The 24,797-nt window shown below is 35.7% G+C and overlaps 4 protein-coding genes across 12 annotated transcripts in view; 1 reads left to right on the top strand and 3 right to left on the bottom strand.

The window, feature by feature from the left end:
* The window catches only part of ablim2 (actin binding LIM protein family, member 2), a 67,641-nt gene extending 57,482 nt beyond the window's left edge, over positions 1 to 10,159 (bottom strand). For 2 of the 8 annotated variants that reach the window (XR_014201052.1, XM_082151730.1), the window contains exon 1: positions 706 to 1,024. Coding sequence is in view for 1 of the 8 variants with exons in the window: in XM_082151730.1 (XP_082007856.1) it covers positions 706 to 721 (16 nt within the window). In the remaining 7 variants the exon portion in view is untranslated. Of the gene's footprint in view, positions 1 to 705; positions 1,025 to 9,842 lie in introns of those variants that run through there. The other 6 variants (XR_014201051.1, XR_014201053.1, XR_014201054.1 and 3 more) reach the window with 6 other exon arrangements.
* A 1,022-nt stretch (positions 10,160 to 11,181) lies between these two features.
* On the bottom strand, positions 11,182 to 13,017 carry cdca9 (cell division cycle associated 9). 2 transcript variants are annotated; one of them, XM_082152354.1, is made up of 11 exons: positions 12,923 to 13,017; positions 12,720 to 12,838; positions 12,498 to 12,629; positions 12,367 to 12,407; positions 12,239 to 12,290; positions 12,095 to 12,165; positions 11,969 to 12,018; positions 11,748 to 11,831; positions 11,590 to 11,656; positions 11,428 to 11,514; positions 11,182 to 11,335 (listed from the first exon to the last, which is right to left on the bottom strand). In XM_082152354.1, exons 2-11 carry the CDS (start codon positions 12,835 to 12,837, stop codon positions 11,285 to 11,287), a joined length of 753 nt encoding a protein of 250 aa, XP_082008480.1. In that variant the 5' UTR covers position 12,838; positions 12,923 to 13,017; the 3' UTR covers positions 11,182 to 11,284. The 2 variants fall into 2 exon arrangements, with proteins under 2 accessions (XP_082008480.1, XP_082008481.1); XM_082152355.1 differs by having other exon boundaries at positions 11,748 to 11,813; positions 12,720 to 13,011.
* An 896-nt stretch (positions 13,018 to 13,913) lies between these two features.
* zcchc4 (zinc finger, CCHC domain containing 4) lies at positions 13,914 to 24,705 on the top strand. Its single transcript, XM_082152532.1, has 13 exons — positions 13,914 to 14,102; positions 14,196 to 14,314; positions 14,628 to 14,710; positions 14,940 to 15,218; positions 15,802 to 15,882; positions 20,848 to 20,920; positions 20,999 to 21,146; positions 21,982 to 22,082; positions 22,174 to 22,295; positions 22,958 to 23,033; positions 23,105 to 23,156; positions 23,246 to 23,378; positions 24,036 to 24,705. Exons 1-13 carry the CDS (start codon positions 14,009 to 14,011, stop codon positions 24,130 to 24,132), a joined length of 1,458 nt encoding a protein of 485 aa, XP_082008658.1. The 5' UTR covers positions 13,914 to 14,008; the 3' UTR covers positions 24,133 to 24,705.
* LOC309485609 (putative E3 ubiquitin-protein ligase TRIML1) lies at positions 16,120 to 20,821 on the bottom strand. The gene is made up of 7 exons (XM_082152537.1): positions 20,508 to 20,821; positions 19,866 to 20,031; positions 18,943 to 19,032; positions 18,430 to 18,660; positions 18,307 to 18,326; positions 17,960 to 18,093; positions 16,120 to 17,223 (listed from the first exon to the last, which is right to left on the bottom strand). Exons 2-7 carry the CDS (start codon positions 20,016 to 20,018, stop codon positions 16,625 to 16,627), a joined length of 1,227 nt encoding a protein of 408 aa, XP_082008663.1. The 5' UTR covers positions 20,019 to 20,031; positions 20,508 to 20,821; the 3' UTR covers positions 16,120 to 16,624.
* Positions 24,706 to 24,797: the final 92 nt, after the last annotated feature.

Below are 24,797 nucleotides of genomic sequence, written 5' to 3'. Positions count from 1 at the left end.
AAAAAAAAACAATTTTAATGAACTCTTTCAAAATCAATTAACTGCCTGCTTTCTTATTCAGACATCATTGTAGTGTCTAAACATGACAATAAAAATAAAACCTGTCTTTTTCTAGACATGCAAACCTCTAATAACAATCAAGTGCTCTTTAATTGCCACTGAGAAAAGAACTATGTGTCAGCATGTCAGTATGTCTTTCCCCTCCCCTATATTCTCACTATCCTTCTCTCTCTCTCTCTCTCACACACACACACACACACACACACACGCACACACCAGCAAAAACATCTCTAGACTGCTGTCCAAGGAGACCAGATTGCATCTGAGCTCTTGGAGTGCAACAGCATGTCCTTCTGCCAAAGACATGCATATTCTCTAGGTGGGCTGTTGTTGTTATTGTTTAGATAACCCTCTAAATAAACGTTTTTGCATAAATATATGTGTGTGTGCATTATGAAATCTCAGCTGTTTCACCGAATGAAACATTTCCTGAAAAATGTCAATTAAAATTCAATGTCATATAGGCTAATGATGATGAACAGGCTGAATATCATAATATTAGAATACGCTATTATGCTTCGATATTACTACAATGAACGAAGTCGACATATAGCATCAATGACACAGGTTCCCATTGACAAAGAGGCACAACCCCCATCTGAAATAACATGTCATATATGACCAGAGCGTCAAAGCGCAACATACCTTTTTCTTCAGGCATCGTCTCGCGTAATCACGTCTATTCTGTAAATAAGAGAACGCGACTGCTGTCTGAATAAATATCCGACAGTATTTCAGTGCAGCACAGCGGTGTGGTTCATGTTAATGCTGAGCTCTTCTCACGTCGCGAGCACCGGAGAAATGCGCTTCACACACAGCGCGCGACACTACAGGAATGAACGCAGGTCATATGATTCCCGCCTCAGCGCCTGACAGGACAGCGCACACACTCGAGCTATTGAAGCAATCCATTATAAATAGAAGCTTCTCGGTTAAAAACATGACACCCCTTCCCAAATATCTGAGGGCGTTCGCTATCATTCAGCCCAGTTGGGAAAACAGTATGAAACAACCTGATAACAACATGAGATAGGCAACTCAACTCAACTTTTATTTATAAAGCATTTTCAAAACAGAATGGACCAAAGTACAGAGCGCGCGCGTGTGTGTGTGTGTATTTATTTATGTAGCATGTGTGTGTGTGTGTTATATATAGCATATATATATATATATATATATATATATATATATATATATATATATATATATATATATATATATATATATATATAAGTTTACATATTTATATAGGCCTATGTAAACTTTCCAACAATATGCAGCATTTAGTCAGCGACTGAACTTGTGTGGTGACAAGTAACAACCTCCAGTGAAGAGTTTAATGCACTTTTCTACCAAATACCAATAAAGAAAGCGAAGTGTAAAGAAAATAAAGAATGTGGAATGTTTAAACTATGAAAACTATCTTCAAATAAATATTAATATAAAAGACAAGTTATTGTGACAAGTTACATGGACGGACACAAAGATAGGCTATATTGTTAATAAAAAATAAAAAAATAAAAAAATATATAATAATGACGAATTTTTGTCTTTTTCTTTTACCAACTACACATAAAAGTGGCAAACAATAGCCTATCAAAATGACCATCTGCATCCACTGGCATTTAGATGTTTACAGCCTTTACTATCCCATAATGCCACATTCTGCCCTGACTCAGTGATAATCCTTATTTTGTGACTTTTATTACTACATATCTTTTCAAACAAGATCATCCCTTATTATTATAGCCTATAGTCGTGTTGAATCCGCTTTTCATTGGAAAAGGACTGGATTGTGATGGATTAGATGCCTGTAACAACAGTTATGATATCTGAGATCATCAGTGCTCCATTAGCAAGACCGCACTTGAATGTATTGCTCTAATGAAACTTCTGAAATATGAACAGAATCATGACAGGCATTTATGAACCGCAGAACTTTTCACACACCCGGTCCGTTTAATTAACGAATTTATGAGGTCAGAGGGGCGCAAATCTTTTCCAGTACAGAAGAGCCCTCACTCACACTCCAGATCTGTCTCTATACACAGTTCACTCTTTGATGTCTAATCACGAAGCATGAGTCAATGTCATACTGCTATCTCACTCTCTCACATGTCCTCTATAAGTCTTGAATAATGATCAGGCTTGTGAATAGCCTGCTAGCACCTGTCAGGGGGGTTTGCAAAAAAGGCAGGGGCCATTTCAATTTCCAGAGCTTTCTCACATCAGTGCATGCTTCACTAGAATTGAGTGCAAAATGTTTTTTTCTTTTCCATAGACATTACAAAGTTGAAGAATCACACTAAATCGAAGACCAAACAAGTAATTAATAATGTTTTTTTTTTTGTTGTTGTTGTTTTTTTACTGTGCCAATTTGCTGCCATAAGCATTTGGCTTCAGTTTCTGTAATCACTATTAAAAATGCTTGTTTAGACACTGCTGAAAATCTGGGCTGGCAATCCATGGAAAAAAATAATAAAAGAGGCATTGTTCGAAGGTGAAAGATGGGAAAAGAGAAAAAAAAAAGGAGGGAGAGAGAGCCAGCCAAGCTCCTTCAAAGAAAACACATTACATAATTTATTTATGAGCCTGACAAATCTAACTGCTAATTTTTTTTGTCCATCGAAATGATTTATTTTTAAAGTTTTGACACGCCGTGGGCATTTTCTTCATGTAGTGACATATTCTTTCACAATTATGCTGGCCAACATTATTGGATATTTTCAGGCTATTCATCAACTGGATCAATAGAGACAGCAGGATACTCAGAGGCGGAAGAGTTGCCAACCACCAAAACCTCTTAAATTCTTTAGGATGCCCAACCAACAGACCTCCTCTGGATATATTTACGTAAACAGATTTTCTTTTTTAAAGTATCTTCAGAAATTTTTCTCAAGTTGCTTCCAACACCGTATTATTATGCTGACTAATTTAGATCTATACATGGGCCAGAAAACAAAAACACAACACACTCAAATAAAATAATACATGTAAATGTACAGTATACCACATTTCTATAGAGGAATTAAAGTATTTAAAATAATTAAAAAAAAATTGATACAATTACTTCCAGGAATTAAACAAATCATTTATGTATACCTCATTTTATACCTCATTTTTAAACTTCACAAAGTTTTTTTTTTTTTTTTTATAAAAAATAAAATCAGCTTTGGGGTTATAGCCTAATCGACTGGTCCATAAATAAAGATATAGTATGTACTGTAAACGTGCTTTGTTTCCATTATCTAACATATTTGGTCAATCATATACATTACGATTTCTACATGATTTTTTTAGAAAATATGTTTTGCCTCAACCCCGAAAATACATTACCCACCAACCATCCTGTACCAATTAAGTGACTGTGTGAGAGAGCATAAAACAGTAAATACTATGAAATATAAGCAGTGTTTGAACACTGTTTTTTAGATAAAACTTACATTGACTATGTTTACATGCACCCTTGTAATGCGATTATAATGAGATTTAGGCAATATTATAATTAAACTTTACACAATACTTCAATCAAATTGATGCAATTAACCAAAATATGTGGCGTATGCCGATTTTAAATCGCACTAAACAGGCATGTAAACACTTTAATCACATCTTTTCCAGTCACACATAGTGGTAAAGAAGGATCCCTTTTTTGGGTGCTGAAGGAAGTTCATGTTGACATTGTTACACAACATGAATATAATGCAGTAAAGTGATGGTCGAAAACAAAAATGCATTTTTAGGCATTACCGAAAAAATCCAATACATCCATGTGTTTTGCATTTGATGGAAGTATATTAAAACAGTGGCCATTAACAACTATGAATGCGAGTTCATAATTTATGCTGTGCATTGGGGTAAAAATAACCACAAATCTTGAACAATCAGAATAATGAAAATTGCATGCAAAGGAGAGTGACGAGGTTTGCTCGTGTCATGTAAACATCTTACTGCGATTAAGTTTGTACTCTGATTATTGGAAATAATCACATTACTGGTGCACATAAACATATTCATTGTCTGTAGGTGACACTGTACAGAGAGCTGACAAAGCACAACCTGCCCTGCACTTCATCAGGGTGCAAGAAAATAACACACACACACACCCCCACACGAACATTGCCAGTGTAAAAAAAGATCAAATTCTCCCTCTCTACACTTTGATCGTAATTTAAAAGTCCTTCAGCACTTTTACTTTAACTTCATTCTATAGCCTATCCTTTTTGCCTGAGTTAATGGAGAGTAATAGGGGCCACAGAAGGATAGAGATAACAGAGAGAGAGAGAAAGAGAAACAGTTTTGGGGATGTCCTCTGCTTGCTCCAACTCAGACACCCTTAAGATTCAAGTTATGAATAATTTACTGCAGTCCTTTACTCTATTCAAGTAACCCGAGACTCCTCTAAAGCACAGCAGCGGTTCTCAGGTGTCAAATCTCAGCAACACATGCAGCTATGGGTGAGAACATACATTAGGTTATGGAAATCTATGAATACAACTGTAACTAAGCCATTCTATAAAACTGTACAAAAAATGGTCAGTTTTGAATAAAACCAAGATCCTTGCAGTACCTTTTACAAGAAAATGTGAGTATTTCTACTTTGTAATTTCCTGTTTAATTCAAATGTTTCTTTGCCGTTTCTAAGTAATTATTACCAGAAATTTCTGAGTGAAAACTGTGCGCTAAATCCTACAGCAATGTTGTTTCACTGTAGATTGATTACACTGAAAAGACACACATATATATTATATGCGCATGTGCATCAGTACACTGGGGAATTTGTGATGGAGTGAAACCTCGATTTAATCAAATATCTGAATATAAAGCAAAACAGTGGAGAACATGTATACAAAGTTGTCATGAAACTCTAGATGGCGCAGGCTAATAGGTCCTCAACATGCTTGCAATCACATGATTCTCTATAGGGCGCAGCTGATTGGTTCCTGTTGTATCAGTAGCCAATGAGCTACATGCTCAACCTTCAAATACTTGGTGAGCATTTGCCTTAGCAGTGCAGTGCGCTTTGAAACCCTACACCTTCCCCAGCTCCACCTGGTACGGATAATTCATGCATACGCAGCAGCATGTCTTACTTGCTACTGCCAATACATACACGAGTCCCATACTTGCTCTGCAGCAGCATAGCAGATCTATTCAGATCTATCAACATTGTCATATCCATTACCATGCCAAACACTTCGAGAGTTGTCATAACAGAAATATGAAATACACATCGTAGTAGCCCTAAGATGCCATGTTCATTTTTTACAGCCAATTTGAGCTCAAGCTGGTTAATTAGCAGAAGTTATTTCTAGTTCTCTAATGTTTAACAAATTGTTCGAACAACAGATGTTCAAGATGTTTTAGGAAACAGTCATGACTATTCTCCATCAATGCATCATACTATTGTAGCAAAGCAGACTATACGCTGGACTATCTGTTTGCAAAACTAATGGCAGACAGGGGAGTGAAAACCAGTCTGAAAACAATCTTTATTTTAGCAAAAATGTATAACGTTATTCAAAAACTATTGTATTAGTACAAAAATATTACTGTACAAATTTATCACTGCAGCTTTTCTAGGATTAACCAAAAATAAAAAAAAGTTTACCAAAACGGATAAAAAAAATCCTAGAAAAGCCAGTCCTTTCTGTTCTTTTTGCTGATTTACAGCTTCTGAGCTGAGAACAATGACTGGCAGTAAATCCAGACCTGATAAATCCAGTTTAGCACAGGGATGCTACATTCTGGATGTGTCCCCCATAACCTCAGCACTTTTGGTTTCCATGGCAGGATGAGAGGGCTGATGGTTAGAGAAAAATCACACTCCGCTGTTACATTCCCTTCAGAGTCAACTATACATCACAATAATATACACACACCAGGATCAGAAATGAACAGGGGCTTGGGGGAAAAATAAAATGCCACCAAAATGAACACAAATCCCTGCAAAATCAAGATAATAGGGCAAAAGAACTACCCTGCACAATTACACAAACTCTATACAACTGTCGTGATTAAAGTGAATATTGGAAAAGTTAAGCCCTGACCCTGTCATACATACAAATAAACTGGAACATTGTTTTAAAATCTGCAAAAAATAACCACAAGGCCAATTCAAAACCCCTGTATAGCACAAAACGGTTCTGAATAACAAGAACTCTTTATTGCTGAACCAAATGAGCTGCAAACAACCATTATTTTTCAGATCTGATGTTTCAGGCTTGACTTTGGGATGAGAGGCATGCCTGATCAGACGAAGATATATTTAGAGATATTCAAAGTGTGCAAAATGAAGGAAAGAGTACATGCATGCAAACTGCCTGTGGTTTGACATTGTTTCAGTATCTCATGAACAAGCTGGCAACATTTTTTTGATGAAACCAGACGAAGCTCCATCTGGGGTGTCATGCAAACTGTTCATGAACACTGACTCAGCAGTACTTTATTCAGCAGAGCTTCATTCCTATAAAAGAATGAAAATGTTCAAAGCAAAAGTCATCATATGAGTTGTATTACTGTTGTGCATGTGCAGTGGCTATGGTACAATCATGTGATGACAAAACAACCCATGTCTGTTATTTGTTTGAAGAAAATTAAGCAGAATATGAACACACACACAGTCACCAGTATGGTGGCAGGTCATCATTGGAACGTTTGCCCTTAGGGTATGATGGGTAATCAGAAGCCTATTTTGCATGAAAGCGCAAATAACTGGTCTTATTAACAAATACAGCTCTTACCTTTGTGTAAAAAGTAAGCTCAAAGCAAATATCAAGTCATTAGCACATATCGAATGCTTCATGTTCTGACTGTGGAAAGGGTTTGTTTAAATAAAAAAAGAATACAGCTTAATAAACCATCTTCCAATAATTTCCATATAGATACATGCACATTCACTTACTGGTATGTATTATTTTTATTTAGTTATTATACAAAAGTCAATTTAGACAAAGGAAAAATATGTTTTGTACCAAGAATAGTACATTTAAAAATGTGTATTATGCATCATAATGTGAACATGGCATTTGCAGGAAGGGATGTGCAAAATAATAAAGTACTTTGTGGTATAATACTGTCTAAAAACATTACTGCACATCAAATGACAAATATGGCAGACAATATGATGGTGGACAGAGTTAGTGTATTAAATACAACAGATCCTGTTCTTGAAATGCCCCTTTAAACACTTGCTGATGATGAAACGGCATTCTCCCAGCATGCCAAGAGCTCTCTGTCTAATTAACAAACCAGCAGGGTTCATGCAGAAGGCAAGGGTGTATATTTCAAAGACTTTTTAATACATATGATATCCAATTTGTGTCTCCTTTCTGATTTCTGCAGGTCAGAGCGGCACCTTAAATAGCTGAAAAACGGCTTCCACTTCACGTGAAAAATGAGCCTTCTTATTTAGACCCCACCGTAGTGTTTGATGAATAAGCTGGAGGCCATTCCTCTCACAGTCAGTCCCAATAAAACCAGGACAAGGAAAATGTCACAGGCCCACTCTAGATTTCAGGGCTAATTACTAGTGTCTCTTTCTCAGAGACTTTCTACAGCGGTGATATCATCAGCTATTTCTCTGTTTGCTTCCAACAGCTGTAAAAATCCTCATCCAGTCTGCTCCACTCCTCGAAGAGCCAAAATCCACAATCTGTCTAATTGCAACCAAATACCTTCAAAAAAGAAAAGGATTTAAAAACAAACATCTTAACCTGCATACCCTAATACAGAGGTGCAACTAACCATACAATCACGCAATGTTAGAACAGCTAAATAAACGATTACCAGCTTTTTAAAAGCAGGAGACAATCACATCTTTTGTTGTCGATCACAAAGATGTCCATGCATCAAACTCAGTATTTTGGCACAAATTCATCTGTTACTTGGTAGATACTAACCAAAACTATAAAATAAGATATTAGCCAAATAGTTAACTTGCCAGGGTTCCTACACATATTCCATTTCAAAATGTATTTGACTCAAAAAATGAATAAATCCAATCAAATTTAAATTTCCAAATCTCCTTCCAAAAGATTTTTCAGACCATATTTAACAAACGGTTCATACAATATTATTATATTTGGTAAATAGTAGTCATTTGTATATTTGTTTTCTTTGGTTTTCTCAAAAGGTGCACTTGCATAATGAGTAGAAACCCCCCCCCCAAAAAAAACACTTTATAACCTGCATATATTCATGCATCAGTTTGATACTGTAAAAGTGGTCTGATGTTGCATGATCACTAAACAGCAAAGTACAGTCTGCTTAAGATTATCGATTACTCCTTTATATGTTGCTGGTTTGAGTGGCACACACACATTTTTTTTGTGAAGTTCAAAATAGACTTGTTTGTGGTAAAGACAAACAGTTTCATGTAATGAAAATGTGTGCCTTGAATTAATTCAGTCGTGCTCAATTAAATGATCACTCAAATTTTGCCATGAAAACACTGCTTGTGTGATACATTTATTTATTATAGAAAGTCTAAATTTAAAAATTTTGAAAACTAAACAGGGGCAATAGTTTCAAAGCACAAATATCTTTCTTTACCTGGAAATTACTCAAATTCCAACTTTTCCATACTTTGTAGGAACCCTGACTTGCAATAAGGGAAACAAATATATGTGCCAACCAGTCTTTTGTGCTGTGATTTTTTTTTACATGTTCACTTTTGTACAAAAAAATGAATCTGGCACAGTGTTGAAACAGCACTTCTATGTCCCATATGAAAATTATTTCTGTTCTGAACCAAACCCAGTTGAGAACTGCTGCTCTGATGTACTAGCTTCACTTTAGTGATTTAGATTTAGTGCTCTTCTCTTAGTCAGTTTCACATGAGTTGAATTTCAGGCACATCATGCTGACCTGAAAATAAGGCTATACAGATTGTATAATTAAACAAATTATGCATAATGTGTTTCAAAAGTACTTTTCCAGAAGAACATCTCTAAAGAGAAATAATAAAGCTTTTGTGAACAAAATTTCATTTAATTAAGCAACCACTTCATGCACAGGTATGAACAGGGTATGAGGTTGCAGAACATCATTCTCCACATAAAATTTGCACTTGCTGCTACAGTATAAATATCGTATTGATTAAAGTCAGAGGTATTGACCACCTTGACAGCAAAACCAGCAAATACCCGAGATCTTGCGGATTATCCCAATTACCAGATGTTCTGCTCAACACCCTCATTGTTAACTTAAACTACCACATAGTGAGTGACAGTAGGCCTACGGTATTCTATAGTACAGTACTCTATTATTACATTACTTTCAAAGTATTCCATTCTGTCAAGTTAATTAACTTTCTAAGGAGCTTCCAAAATGACCTAAAACTGCAGTTAAAAATCCATGGATAAAATCCAATTGTTTGGTTACTAAAATATTAAAGCAGCATGTTTTAGACTTCACAACATTTTTTTTATATTTTATAGATCAAGAGAGCCAGATTTCTCAAAATAAATAAAAACGCCAAATGCAACAAATCCCTTATAATAATTGTATTTTGGTTCTTACAAACTTAAGGGGTTCATTGTCACTGGCTGCTTCGGTGCTTCGGCCTAATTAAACATCTGGGACCACAGTTAAACGCAAAGAGACAACCTAAGTAAATACACCTTGGACAGCAGCACATTCCGCATTTCGTACTGCAACATAATGAGCGCTGGTGGATGGGTGGGTGGAACCACCAGACTACACCGCGTACAGGCACAGGCAAATCTCCGGGCTTTTAAGTAATGAGATTAGTATATGTGATGCACTCCCAACACACTCACCGGTGCTCATTGTTATCCGCAGACCTTTTCCGAGTCCAATGTCATGTAGGCTATATCTCTAAATCCTCATTAAGGCTGAGCAGTCAGCGCGCTCCGTACATTTTCCAATCGCCCGGTGCACAAGTGCTCGAGTCAACGTGGAAAGTAATAAAAAGATACCAAATAAGCGCCTCGCACCTACGACTGATGAAAAGTCGTTGCTATATATTCTGTCGAATCGGTATTAAACGTAGTGCGCAGCGTTGCGGGCGCATGCACGAGCAGGGTGTTGCCGTATGGCTGTGATGCGCTCGTGCGTAGGCTATTTGCCTCAGCACCATTCCCGCACGAGACGCACTGTGCCAGATACGTTTAAAGACGGGAGGGCGTATGGGAAATGGAGTTTATGTACGCGGATTCAGATTATCAGAAGAAACTCAAGATAAACTACAGCAAAATACCATTAATATTAATGGCATCATTTTAAAGCATATCTCGTCACCAGAGAGAGGATTTCCCTCTGTATTGGCCCCAAGACTCAAAGTGCTCATGTGCTGAAATATAGTTGGCAGGTCTGGGCACCCACACTGGGCTTCTGCCAGACACTAGGCCTGGTTTCACAGACAGACAGACAGGTCTTAGATTAAGCCAGGTGTAGGCTTTAGTTCAATTAGGACATTGAAGTAGCTTTTATAAACATGCCTTAGAAAAAAATAAAACATTACTGGTGGGCATCTTGAGACAAAACAATGGCACCTGACATTTAAGCTTTCAGTTAAAACAGCTCAAACATGCATTTTAGCCTGGGACTAGGCTTAAGTCATGTCAGTGAAACCGAGGGATAAAGTAATAGCCACCATTTGTCAACGCAAACAGTGTAGAGTGACTGTGAGTGGTGCACATATAACAGTGATGCAATGTTTTCACAGCTACGTTAATAAGCTCCAGATATTTATATATGAAAAATGTAAATTGATCAAGTTAAATGCATAAAATTACATGCATGAAATAATTACATTTAAATGACTGTATACTGAGCAGTATTATATATTTGAGATACTATTTAAAGATTAATTTGAATTAGTTTCTCATTTCAATTCTATACAAATTGTAATTTCAGTTTGTTATTTTAGTACATAAAGTTAAATGAAAATAAGTGATGGCAATTTATATATATATATATTTTTTTGGGGTTAACTTATTTTAATTAAAGTTTCCTATAAATCCCACCAGGACTGAGAAACTGCACAACAGGACAATATGCATAAGCAAACTGCCACCATCTAGTGTTAACCATTTATGGTAACCTCTATCAGTCTTTACATATTTGCATACAAATCACACTGCATCCCAGACAAAATCATAAGCAAATCACTTTATTGCATCTCTTTACAATAGTTTATTTATTGATTTACATTAAACATTATTAAAACACTGGCTCCAACTGATCGGATTAAAACGCATCAGCCTGTGTTATTGAGCCCCACTTTTTTACAAAGATAGTCCATTAGGTCCTGCAATAAAGAGGTCAAACTTCTGGTTATGCTAAATTTCCAGTGTTTCTTTAAGCAACCACCAAAAATTATGCACTTTTTAAATGGTTTACCTTGATCTTTCGCATCTGATCTACAGCCGCATCATCGAACAACTCAACACTGATGTCATCTTTATTGTCCTCAGAAAGTAGCAGTGTCTTAAAAATGCAGAAAAGGACCATAGTTTAATGCTATAATGAACAAAAACTTAGCAACGGCTCGTACATACTCACTTCTCCATGGGAAGTTACTATTGTGGCTGTAGCCATCATTTCATCACCAACAGAGCGACTTGCTTGTCTGTTCGTCAAAAGAAAAACAGTATTTTCAGTGAAAATGCACATCAGAAAAGAAATACACTGGTACAACCATGCAAGAAAGGAAGCTTTACCTAAATTTACCTAATCCAAACGCCTGGTCACTGAGTTTGACAACCCGTCCTTGGGTTCTTTTTGCACTGATAGTTGAGAAAGACCTGTCAGTGAGTGTAAAGAGAAATCCAAATGCGAGCACTCCACTATATTTGACCACTATATTAGGAATATTTCATTGTGGACAAAAGCAATTATTTAACCAATTTAAATAATGGTTTCAATTAAATGAAAGCTTTACCTCAGACTTCCAGTGCTGTTACTGTTGTGCAGGGTCTTCTTCGCAGGTTTCTGTTATGAGAAAGCTCATACATAAATGTTCAATTAGGCACCCACAAAGAGGACAAAACAAATGGAAGGTCAGTACCTTTATACCATCCCCTAGAGTGGTCTTGATTTGAGCCGATGACCTTTGTTGCCCTGCTGTGGCATTTAAACCTAAAAGGAATGCATGTTAACCTAAAATAAATAAAAGCTGAATTTAAAAACGTGACTAGAAGTTGCCTTGAACCTTTTTTGCTTGGCTTTCGAGACAGGGGTTTCCGAATTTCTGGAGACGCACTCTAAAAAAAGAAGAAAAAAGAAAGGATACAACCACCAATTTTAAGCAAACAGCCGAGGGGAGCAAAATCATTTTACCTTTAGTGCCATTGTGACGTCGCCCACAGAGGTGTCATCATCTTTAAAAAAATAAAATAAAAACACAGATTATAAAGACAAATAACATTAATAATAATGTCCAGACAGGACAAACTGTGTAACTGTCGTACCATTCATTAGGTCTTTTATCAGCGTGGTGTGGAGCGAGTGCGGCATTTTCATCAGCTCTATTTTGAAAACTCGGTCCACATTTGCCAGTAATTTGTTCAGATTGGCCTCCATTTCATTAATCCGCTCCTGGGCTGTTTCGGTGCAAGCAAAATAACTGGATCATTATTACATATGCAGGAAAGATTATGTATTGGCTAATTTGGCTTTAATATATGACTGACCTTCCTTCTCAAACTGCTGTATGAACAGCTCCTTTCTCTTGGTGAGTCTAATCTTCTGGTCAAAATCAGGCTGACCTTCAGAATCCTGACTGACTTTTCTAGTTCTTCGAGGAGCCATGCTAATGATAATAATACTAGAACAGATCTTCAGATCCTTTAATAAACAATACAAACCTGGGAACAGGTGCTCACCATGCAATTACCTTCTTCTGTTTTAATAACGATTGGCAAACAAATGTATACGGTACTCTTCCGCCACCTACTGGACTGGATGCGCCTAGATCAGATTTTCCCGAACCCGGTTCGCGATTTTCTACAAACAAACAAATACTTATTTTTCAATAGGCCATTAACCAACATCAGATAGATGATAGATGTAGATCAGTTAAAATATTGAAATATTAAATTATAAGCTCTGATGTTTCTTAAAGTAAATATTCTAGAATAGATCAAATGGGTTCGACTGAAAGAAAAGTTTGGGAATATTTTTTTAGATGAAACGTCTAAATTATGGCATATTATGTCATAATTATGACATGAAAATTTGAGACTTTGAAAGTCATAATTATTACAGAAAGTCATAATTATGACTCTTACCGACATAAACTCACAACAAAGGTTTAGATAAATCAGAATAATAATAATAAAAATTATTCAGGTTGACCCATAGGGGTTGACCAGATAAGTAATTTAGTAATTTATATAAATTAAATGTTTTTTTTTAATTCTCATTAATCTCGTGCCACGACGTTTTACAAAATAAACTCTATAAAAATATGTTTATGCTATCAGTGAAGAATCATTTATGCTGGTTTTTTAATGTTTTTATTTATTTATTTATTTATTTATTTATTCCAGACGAGGTTGGATGTGGGACTATCCCAAATTAAATGTTAAGGCAATTAGACGACGTGACGTTCAAATGTTTGCCACATGATGTCGCCACGACACAACAAGAGCATATCGTGTTTTTGTGTCAAATATGGCAAAAAGAGAATAAAAACAACATAAAATCGCTTAAAAAACAGCTGACGAAATGTAAAAACGTACCATGAGTTCACAGGTCGAATGTCAGACGTTATTTCCAAAAACGAGGTGGTAAAAAATCCACATTCCGAGCTGTCTTTTTTTTCTTTTTTTTTTTTTTTTACATTCCGAGCTGTCTGGAACGCAGCATTAGTTATACGCGACGTCATATGTGTGCGACAGATTGGGTTGTCTACTATGGCAGCCTTCTGTCACGCATGTGAGTGTTGTTTTGACTCTCATACGGAAAGTTTCTGGCAACCATGGGTAAAATTCTGGATGATGTCGTGGATAGCGGCGGAATAGAAGTGATTATTCAAAACGAAAGCGACAAAACAATACCACGGTGTCAACATGGTAAGAGAAAAATCGTAATAATATTGCTGCCGTGTCAGTTTTCTAATTCTAAAATATTATTAATGTATAATAACTGACACGTGATTTCCTCAGGACCCGCGCTGTTGTTCGAGAAAACTGGCCATGGAGAGGAAAAAGGAAGGAGATTTTACGCCTGTTCTGCTTGTCGAGATAGAAAAGACTGCAACTTTTTTCAGTGGGCAGACGAGAAGGTTAGTTACACAAGTTATTCTTATGTTTACTTTATTAAAGTTATTATATATTCCACAGCAGAAAGACACTGAAGTTGGACCTCTGAATTTTTTTTATAATTATACTAAAAGGCCTTTTACTGGCTATAAAATATAAATCAGGCATGCCATGTAGATTTGATCATGCTGATAATTTAGAGGCCTTAGAAATCCATGTATCAAATAAAATACAGTAGACTTTAAAAGGGTAAACACATCTGCATTTACAAACTAAAATGAAAAGAATATATAAAAACTAGAGATGTGAATATTTGCATTTCATTCAATGCTTCAGATATCGGAGGCAAGAATGCTTGCCAGAGAGGAGCAGAACCGCTCCAAAATGCCTCTTTTCACTCATCAGGAATACTTCACTAGGTAAATAACTCATATTTTAACATTTACTCCATGTTACACTCATCAAGTGAGATATTGGCATGTCTGTTTATGGTAAAGGAAATTACTCTAAAGATTAAACACTGGTATGCTGCAACAAAGACCTGCCTATATCCATCTTTACTCAACTGACAGTAAAATATCAAAAGTACCTTAGATACGATGACCTGCCAAAATCTTTCACACGTGCACGTGTTTGTTTCTTTCACAGATTTAGAGAGTTTGTTTCTCTGCCACTGGAGCAGAGAAGGTTCTGTGTGGACTGTCAGATGTTGATCTTCCCTGGGGAATGGGCGAATCACGCAAAACACAAATCACTTTCTGAGGACGTCACAGTGCAGCGGTTGAAAAGGCCCAGTCTACTTCTGTGTCCTCTGGACAACAAGAAGAGTAACGCACAATATCTATTTGCAGACCGGAGTTGTCATTTCCTCCTGGATCTGCTCTTGGGGTTAGGCTTCCAGAAAATTCTCTGCGTAGGGACGCCACGGTAGGTCCTGTGGATGGAAGACTAGTTTTGGGTAATGCAAATAGCCAAACTTGTTGGGAAAGGTTATTTGCACTAACGTCACCCACAATAGCTTAGACAAGGGCCATTTGTAGAAATACCATGACACATGTATCACTATTTGCACTGGTCACACTTTATATTACATGTCTTTAACTACTATGTACTTACATTAAAAAAGTTAAGTACAATGTATTTATTGGACGGATACGGGTAAGGTTAGGGACAGGTTTGATGGTATGGTTAAGGTGTAAGAGAAGGGTCAACAGTGTAGTTCTAGATGTTATTACAGATATGATGTAATTACATGCTGGTATTTTCTAAATATAAGTACAATGTAAAAACGTGCAAGTACACAATAATTGCAGTGTATCAAATGTTTGATTTAAATGTTAGCACATAGTAGTTAAAGACACTTAATATAAAGTGGGATATTTGCACTTAATGTAAATAGTATATAGTGTCCAGATGTTTTCCCATCAGTAAAACTTTCAAAAAAAATTCAAATGCAATGTACAGTCGAAAGCATATGAATTGAATTAATAATTCTCTTATAAATTCACAGATTACACGAGGTGATAAAGTTTCGGAATATGGAGGGCAAGAGTCCTACCGTCAAGAGTTTATTGCTGGATATTGATTACAGGTAAACATAATACAACATAATTCTCTGCAAATACAAGGCTAAATATTGAACTTGACTCTGTTTTTATTTTATTTTTTTACCATGTTTAGCATAAGGTTTAAAGTAGTAGACTGTTCTATTAAGATGACCTTGCTTTTTTGGTTCATGCCATATCATATGCTTGCACTATTAACATCAAATGAAGCTCAGAAAGGTGGTTCTGTATCTACAAAGTATAACATACACTACCATTCAAAATTTCAGGGTCTTTTAGAATTTATTTATTTATTTTGAAGAAATTAAAAATGTTAGACAGCACAGACATAAAATTGATCAAAGGTGTCAGTAGACATTTATGGTACAAAAGTTGCTTTTCTTTTTCACTTTCTATTCTATTTCTATTCAGAATCCTGGAAATAATGCATCACTTTTTACACAAAAATATTAAGCATCACATTTTTTTACAACATTGATTATAATAAATGTTTCTTGAGCATCAAATCAGCATAATATAATGATTTCTGATGACTGGAGTAATGGCTGCTGAAAATTCAGCTTTGCCATCATCACAGAAATAAATTACATTTGATTTTATAATATATTGAAATAGAAAACAGTTATTTTAAATTGTAACAAAATGACACAGTATTACAATTTTTACAGTATTTATTGATCAAATAAATGCAGCCTTAAGAGCTTGAGTATAAGAGACCACTTTCAAAAAAATCTTAACGACCCCAAACGTTAGTGTATTCAAACAATCTTAAAGACTGAGGTCGCATATCTCCATATGATGATGGCCTGTGTGTTTGTCTCTGGGTGAGAAGAAGCGGAAAGCTGGGTAGAGAGGCTCAGTAAACTGATGATATGCTCTGTCAAACACAGCTGTTTGCACTGCTGAAAACTCCTGCAGCGTTCTCATAGTCTCAGCATCATAGAACACCACACGGCCCTTGTGATATTTTACAAACACCCCCACCCTGTTCGGTGCTGCCCGTGCTGCTGTGATGGGTAGCGCCACGTGTCGATCGTTGTGCCAGGCCATGAGATGCCCATCCTGAAACTCAAGACTCCACGAGCTCCTGTTCCGTCCAAGTTTGGCTGCTTTGTCTCGTCCTCTCCTCTGCAGGCTCCCGTAAGCCACTCCCACAGCCCATGATGGGCAGCAGTGCACGTCCACCTCCCAGTAGTGCTGCCCAGATTTAAAACCTACAGAGCCCATGGCACAGAATAACTGATCAAACCTTAGAGGGTCATTGGGAACGCAGCCTTCCTCTGTGGAAAGGGACAGGCCCCGTCCTTCTAAGGTCACCTTGATCTGTTTGTGACAGGTCAGTTTGTCAATCGCCACATTAGAGGAGTCTGTCGAGATGAAATGCAAGAATATTCATAAACATTTACTCACAGCATGGTTCAATTATGTATTCTGAGCATTTCTGGTTACATATGAGCTAATCCTTACAATAATACTGTATAATATATTACATAGTATTTATAAAAAGTCTAAGTCTTAAAAAGTTTAAGCAAACATAAATTATAAATATATTTATAAAAGTCGATACGATTTTTTCTCTACGTTCACCAAGGCTGCATTTATTTGATCAAATTAAAATTTAAATATTTATTATTTAAATAGAATATTATAACAATTTATAATAACTTTTCTATTTTAATATATTTTAAAATGTATTCCTGTGATGGCAAAACTCAATTGTGCTGTATAATATTTTTGTGGAAGTCTTAACATTTATTTTTCAGGATTTTGTTTGATGAATAAGATTCTATTTAAGAATAGATTGCATAACATTATATATTCAAAAAAAAAATGTAATGTCACTTTTAAGTTGATGCATCCATTCTTAATAAAAATATTAACTTTTTTAAACTTAAAACCAACCTTAAACTTTTTAATGGTAGTGTATATATATACAAATAATATATTAAATGTTTATATGTATTTCTGCATAAACTTTTATTTATATATATTATGTATAATATAGTTTAAATATATACAGTATATTTCCAAAATATATTTTGCATGAACTTTTTTTTAAGTACAACAAAATGATGGGTTTTATGGACTGAGAGTGTTTTGTACCCAGCAGCAGGCTCTTTCGTTGTAGCTGGGCTTTCAGATCTTTTGAGATGTTCCTAAGCACTTTCTTGAGCTTCTGGATCCTCTCCTCATTCATTTTGATCTCCTCTTCAGCTGGGTCCATTTTCTTACGACAGCTAGTCAATATAGCCGGAAGATGCGTTTGAATTATATAGTTAATTGCATTCATAGTAGATGTTGCATTATGTATACTGTAATGTACAGCATGTTTGCTATTGAAAAGAACATGGAAGGCATATTTTGACATACAATTAGGTTGTTAAAATATATTTCTTTTAAGGACCTGTCACAAAATCTGCCATTCATATAATGGAAAAAGATGGCCTTACGTAAAATCCTCAGGAAACGACTGAAAGCAGAGAACATGCAGAAGACAATATAAGTGATCCCTGCTTTTTTTCAACAAGATTATTACAACAACATGAATTGCGTGTTTCGTCTTTGACTGATACCTGCTTCATGGACTCTGCAGAGCTCTGTTGAGCTGACTGCATAGCGCTGATGTGTTTCTGCAGGAGACCAAGGTGTTGATTCCAGTCTTGAATAATTCGGTTTAGTTTACTGCTGGTCTCCCGGCGGTCTTGCTCTATCGTGTCCAGAACTGCCTGTTCATCCTCCTGAAGAGCCAGATGTAGCTCTTCATAACACTCCTGTACCTGCTGCTTCATCGCCTCTGAACTCGTCTTCAGCAGAGATGTAGGATTCATCAGTTATTTAACATTTATAGTCACAGAGGCTTTATCACATTCAGGTAGACATTTAGCCCTATCTACTTTTCTGTTTTCTATAATTATTTGGAGATTATCTTCAGAATCTTTAAATCAAAATGTAATAACTTCCCCTGCCTCTGAAACAACTTTCTTATACTTTCTTTGGTGGCTGGTGGTGTCACCAAACCATTTCCTTCTATTCCACCAGTCATCTATTTTTCAAGATCAAAAAAAAAAAAAAAAAAATTCACTTACATTAAGGTTGGCTTGCCTCTTTTTAATAGATTCCAGATGAGACTCTGTTCTTTTCTTCTCCTTCTTTAAGTCCTCCAACAAGACTGGTAGCTGTTTACACATTTTTGGTAACACTTTAGTTTAGAATCCAATTCTGACTATTAACGAGTTGCTTATTAGCGTGCATATTTCTAGGATATTGGCTGTTTATTAGTACTTATAAAGCACATAATATTGCCTTGTTCTGCATGATCATATTCTACATCCCTAATACTACACGATACCTACCTTATTAACCATGAATACGTTTATTGAGGTAAAAGTTATAGTTAATAGTGAGAAATGGACCCTAATCAAAGTATGACCACGTATTTTACGTTTTTTAAAATATTTTTTTATTACTGCACACACTTACACTATCGTTCAAAAGTACGTTTTTTTTTTATCCTGCAATTAATGTTTATTCCGCTAGTAAGCATTAAATCGTGACAGTAAAAACATTTATAATGTTGCAAAAGATTTCTATCTCCCATAAATGCTGTTCTTTTAAACATTCTATTCATCAAAGAATGCTGAAAAGATATGCATCACTGTTTCCACAAAAATATTAAGCAGTGGACATTTTATCAACACTGATAACAATTAGAAATGTTTCTTGGGCACCAAATCAGCATATTAGAATTATTTATGAAAGATCATGTGACTAAATTCCATCACAGGAATAAATTGCATTTTAAAATAATATTTTATATATTATATTCAAAATAGAAAACCGTTATATTAAGTTGTATACTGATCAAGACTGTTCAACCTTAAACTAAGCTCCTTTATTTCTACATTCTTACAGTATGTTGTCCTTGTAGATTGTCTCATATACAGTAGGTTGCCCGACTTCACTATCAGCTTATTAATTTAGTTTGGCAGTTTAGGAAATCTATCATTACCTCTGAGGGTTTTGGGGAGATGGCTCCAGTTCTCCTGATCAGTTTTGGAGAGCGTGGGAAGGGCTGGATGACTTGTGGCCCTGAACGAGCCTCGGTAGCCAGACAGAAGGAACTGGTTTCCTCTGATAGAGGCCTGAAGTCTTCCTCTGCCATCTCTTTAAGTTCTCTGAGCATAATGGGAGTTGATATGCAGCTCATTTAGGAAACATCACATTCACATTAGTAGTTTTTAATTATCACAATTTTGTCAGTATGTACGGTTGTAGTATCTAATGCATGAAATGCAAATACAAAAAGTTCTATATTAGATGATTTTCTCAGAGGACATGCAGCTACTTCCTTCTTTTTTTTTCTTGTTAATGCACCAAAAAATCGCAACTAGCCTTTACTAGAAAATAACCAGATGCCAAAAGTGCATTTATATTTGCATACCTTAAAGCAAAGAAATACTAAGCATACTTAACTTTTCAGCAGCCTGCAAATATCCTATATGTATTAACATTGGCTCACTATCAAGTTAAACGTTCTTACGGTGCTATAAAAAGTTTTATCTTTATGAAGATGTAAATTAGTTGTGCTCTTAGTGCTGCATGTCACTGAAATAATAATACACAATAAAAAAAATGCAATAAAACATCTTACCTAAGAAATTGATAAGAGTGAATGTGTTTGGTTGTTGTTCTCCTGAAAGCACTTCTGTGTTCATCTGTGGAATGTCTTGAAAAAGATGTGCAGCCCCTTTTAACATGTCAAAGCCTGCTGCGTATGTGTTTGCGCACACACTTTCACTTTGTTTTATAACCGACAGAATTATGTCTTCTCAGTTCCAGACTTGCTGACCTGCAGGGTTTGGAAATACTGTAACTGCAGACTGTGGTTTTATTTAGCTGTTTTTAAATGCATGTTGACACTTGCATTTATTTAGCACATTGCAGGCATTTTGCAGTTATCAATCTTTTCTTTTTTTTTTTTTACCTCTTAGGTACTGCCAGTTTTTTGGTCAGGATGAGTTCTGCCACTATAATATGTTCAATCATCACTTCTTTGATGATGAGGTAAAAACCAAACCTCCTTTGACGTCAAATGTGGTCCCTCTTGTACATTCTGAAAATTCATGATATGCCACTGTGCAGGAAGCGGTCACGTTTTTTCAAGGCTTTCTGCGTGAGGAGGGAGGAGCCAAGGTAGTCATGGTAACAGACCCCCCTTTTGGAGGCCTAGTGAAGCCACTAGCCAACAGTTTCTCTCAGATGTCGATGACCTGGAAAAAGCATAATAAAGGTATAAGCAACTCAACTTTTTTGTTGTTGTTGCAACAACTTGTGCATGTTTTACTTTCAAACATAATGCATTACTATATGTATGCTTTACTAACTTTTACAACAGTTAGTTTACCCCCCAAAATAAAAACATTTCATCATTTACCCACCCTCAAGTTGTTCCAAACCTGTACGAGTTTCTTTCTTCTGTTGAACACAAAAGAAGATACTTTAAAGAATGTTGGTAACCAGACAGTTGACGGCACCCATTGACTTCCATAGTATTTCTTTTCCTATTATGGAAGTCAATGGGTGCCGTCAACTGTCTGGTTACCAATATTCATTTTTGGGTGAACTATCGCTTTTAGTGGAAGATAAAAGTAGAATTATGCTGGTCTGTCTTTTTCCTCACATGCAATAATGTGGCTTCAGAAGGTATGGACCTATTTATAATAGCTTTTATGGTACTTTTGCATGCTTTTTGAAGTTTGAATCTTTTTTGAAGTTTGTAATTGCATGTGAAAGAAGCAACCAGCACAATAAAATAATCACCATTTCTCATTTTATGATCCATGGGAGTACTTAAGTTAAGTCAGTCATACATATTTGCTTTGAAATGAGGGGTGAGTAAATGTCAATAAAAAGTCGTTTCTGTCAAATGCTTAAATGTAAATTGTAGTAACATGGAGAAAAGTCAACCAATACAATTTGTACTAATGTCTTATATATTTCAAAGAAAAAAAAAATGAATATAGGTTTGGAATGGCATGAGGGTGATTAAATGTCCAAGAGAAGTTGACTCAGAGACATCATAATCTGTAATCTTTCTTACCTGTTGTTGTTAAAATCATCTTTAGTGAGCGATGCAGCTGAGATGCCAATGATCTGGATCTTCCCATATTTCTTTGAGCCCCGCATCCTTGAGTGTTTTCCCTCCTTCTCTATGCTGGATTACCAGGTATTATAGGAATATCATGTTATACAAACGTTAATTCATATAATGACTCATTTGCAGGGTGTAGTAGTCAAGTGTTGTTTTTCTATCTCAGGTCGATTATGATAATCACCCTCTGTATAAACACGGAAAGAAGGGCCGTAAGCAGTCACCTGTTCGACTTTTCACCAATCTGAGCCCTAAAGATATAATTCTACCAGAGGACGAAGGTTACAGGTGCACATAAAACACATCTCTTCTTCATAATGCATTCAGGGTTTGTTTTGTCCCGAAAGGGATACATAGTTTTGAAAAAAATGCACCCATTACCCATATCGTACACACTTGTGTGACTGAATTTTGTTGACAAGCATGAATATGCATGCACATCATCTATTGATAAACCATTGCAGCATGAAACTAATAATTTTTCTTCTGAAAGTTTGTTTGTGGAAAAATAGTACAATAAATATTTAACAACACTCCAGTGTAATATTGATGTTGAATTGTAATTCTAGGATTACATGTTCTTGTCTTTTTCATATGATATATTCAACTAAAGTTTCTCAGGACTATTGAGAAAAAAAGTGTTTTTCCATAGTTCATGTAAAATTGTAATTAATAAAAACGAGGTAAATGTTACATTCAAAACTTTGAGAAGTTTATGATCAGGTATAATGTTGTTTTAATTAAAAAATATTATGTTATTACTGTTGTATAAGCTCACAGTGTCCAAACTGATCTCGTATGCAGATTTTGAGTGCATTATGTGGGTCAAACATGCACTTAATCGTTCATTTGATTTTAAAAGAAATATGTAACTTGCTGTAAATGCTGTATTAACTGTATTGATTGAGGTGGTTTAAATTATACCATTAATATTTTTCAATCTTTCGCAGATTTTGCAGTGTTTGTGAGAGGTTTGTGTCAGCAGGAAACAAACACTGCCCTAAGTGTGACACATGCCCATCAAAGGTAAATGCTGATGTCTAATTCAGTATAAGGAACAGGAGTAGATTATTGACATTTCCCTATTTATCTCTCAGGATGGCCGAGAATGGAGGCACTGTGATGAATGTGGGCGGTGTGTGAAGCCTTGTAAGCAAATTTGAATTCACTTGAACTGATGTCTCCTAATGTTTATTCCTTGCTCTTACAACGTTTTTCTGCTTTCTTTCTCTCTCCAGCATGGCACCATTGTTCTTCATGTGGTCACTGTGCTCTTCCTGATCACCCTTGTGGTCAGAGCCAAACTGGCTGTTTCAACTGTGGCAGCCAAAAACACAAACTTAGAGCCTGCCCTAAGAAACACAATAAACGGTGAGTATAAACCAAGATTATTATAGTTAACTAAAACCATTAAATGATGTTTTTGTTATTTGAACTAACTTATTAGTTACTTATTGTAACTTATTTTAAGAACATCTCTCATTTTCATTAAGTTTAGCTTGTACTAAAATAACTACATCTGAAATACAAATTTATAAAAACTGTACAGATATATTTTTTTAAAAACTAAAAAAAGAAAGAAAACAAATTAGAAAATAGAAACGAATTTGAAATATCAATAAAAACGCCTCTTAAAGTCCCCCTGTAGTCAATAATTTTATCCCTTAAAACTCATCTTTCAAAAAAAAATTCCTGTGAAAGAAAATTCTTCATGCCTTAAAATAGCTTGAATGTAACTACAACCTTGCCTCATTTAGTATACAGAATTAGCCCCGCCTCCACTCAGCTGAGATTTAGTTTGATTAGTTACAAGGTAGCTTGTGACATCAGAAACGTATTTTTACTAATACTGACAATGGCTTAAACATTATTAATGTTCTCCAGATATTCAGATCATCAGTCGCAGTGCTGCACTGATGATACTGTAGTAACAAGACTCTTTAATATGATTATTTCAGCACTAATACAAACTGGTTCTTCAAGTCTTTTAATATAATTTTATGATTCTCTTACATGTTCTGCCAACAGAATGCCTTTGCCTGGTGGCCGTGGAGCTCAAGGCCTGTCTAAACACATTACCAGCAAATACACAGCTAAGAACAAAAGGAAAATAACTGTTAAATGATCTCGCACACAGTGTATTATGGCAACGATGGTTTCGTGGCTGCTGAGAATTGCATCACAAGTACAAACTGCGAGATCACAAAGTGTGAAACGATGAACTGGTGTTGAATCTACATGTATTCAGGACGGTTATTGTGTATGTACAGCCACGGTTGTCTTTTTGCTGTTTTATTTATGCATCTTATCCTACACTAGAATGTTCCCAGTTCAATGAACACATTGTGAACAAACCTTATCAACGGTCTGGAGTAACGGTTCAAAGAATCTTTGTTCCAGCTTATGTGGCTCAAACAGTGACGATCGGTGGATAAAACATTTGAATACAATTACTGCATTATTGGAATTGTGTAATTTCTGTACTTTTCAAAAGGAAAAACTGATTTCTTGTTAAATATCATTTTAATGCATTTAAAGAAACAAATCCCAGAAAAGCATATCATACTTCATGTTTTTAAACATTAAAATTGACAATTTATTGCCCATTTTCAAGAAATATCCATATTGTGCTATCCATAACGCATCAAAACAAAGCATTTGGTGTGAATTTCAAATAAAGTATTCTTGTTATAAATTACCAGTGATTGTGTTAATCTTCAGGATGCACCCAAAGTTAAGTAATGCTCAGCATCTTAGTGTACATTTTAAGCTTAGTGTTTTAGAAAGAAA

The sequence above is a fragment of the Leuciscus leuciscus genome, assembly GCF_965113295.1.
Source record: "Leuciscus leuciscus genome assembly, chromosome: 21".
NCBI lineage: Eukaryota > Metazoa > Chordata > Actinopteri > Cypriniformes > Leuciscidae > Leuciscus > Leuciscus leuciscus.
Note: the sequence above shows the minus strand (reverse complement) of the source record. Positions and strands in the feature narration are given on the sequence as shown.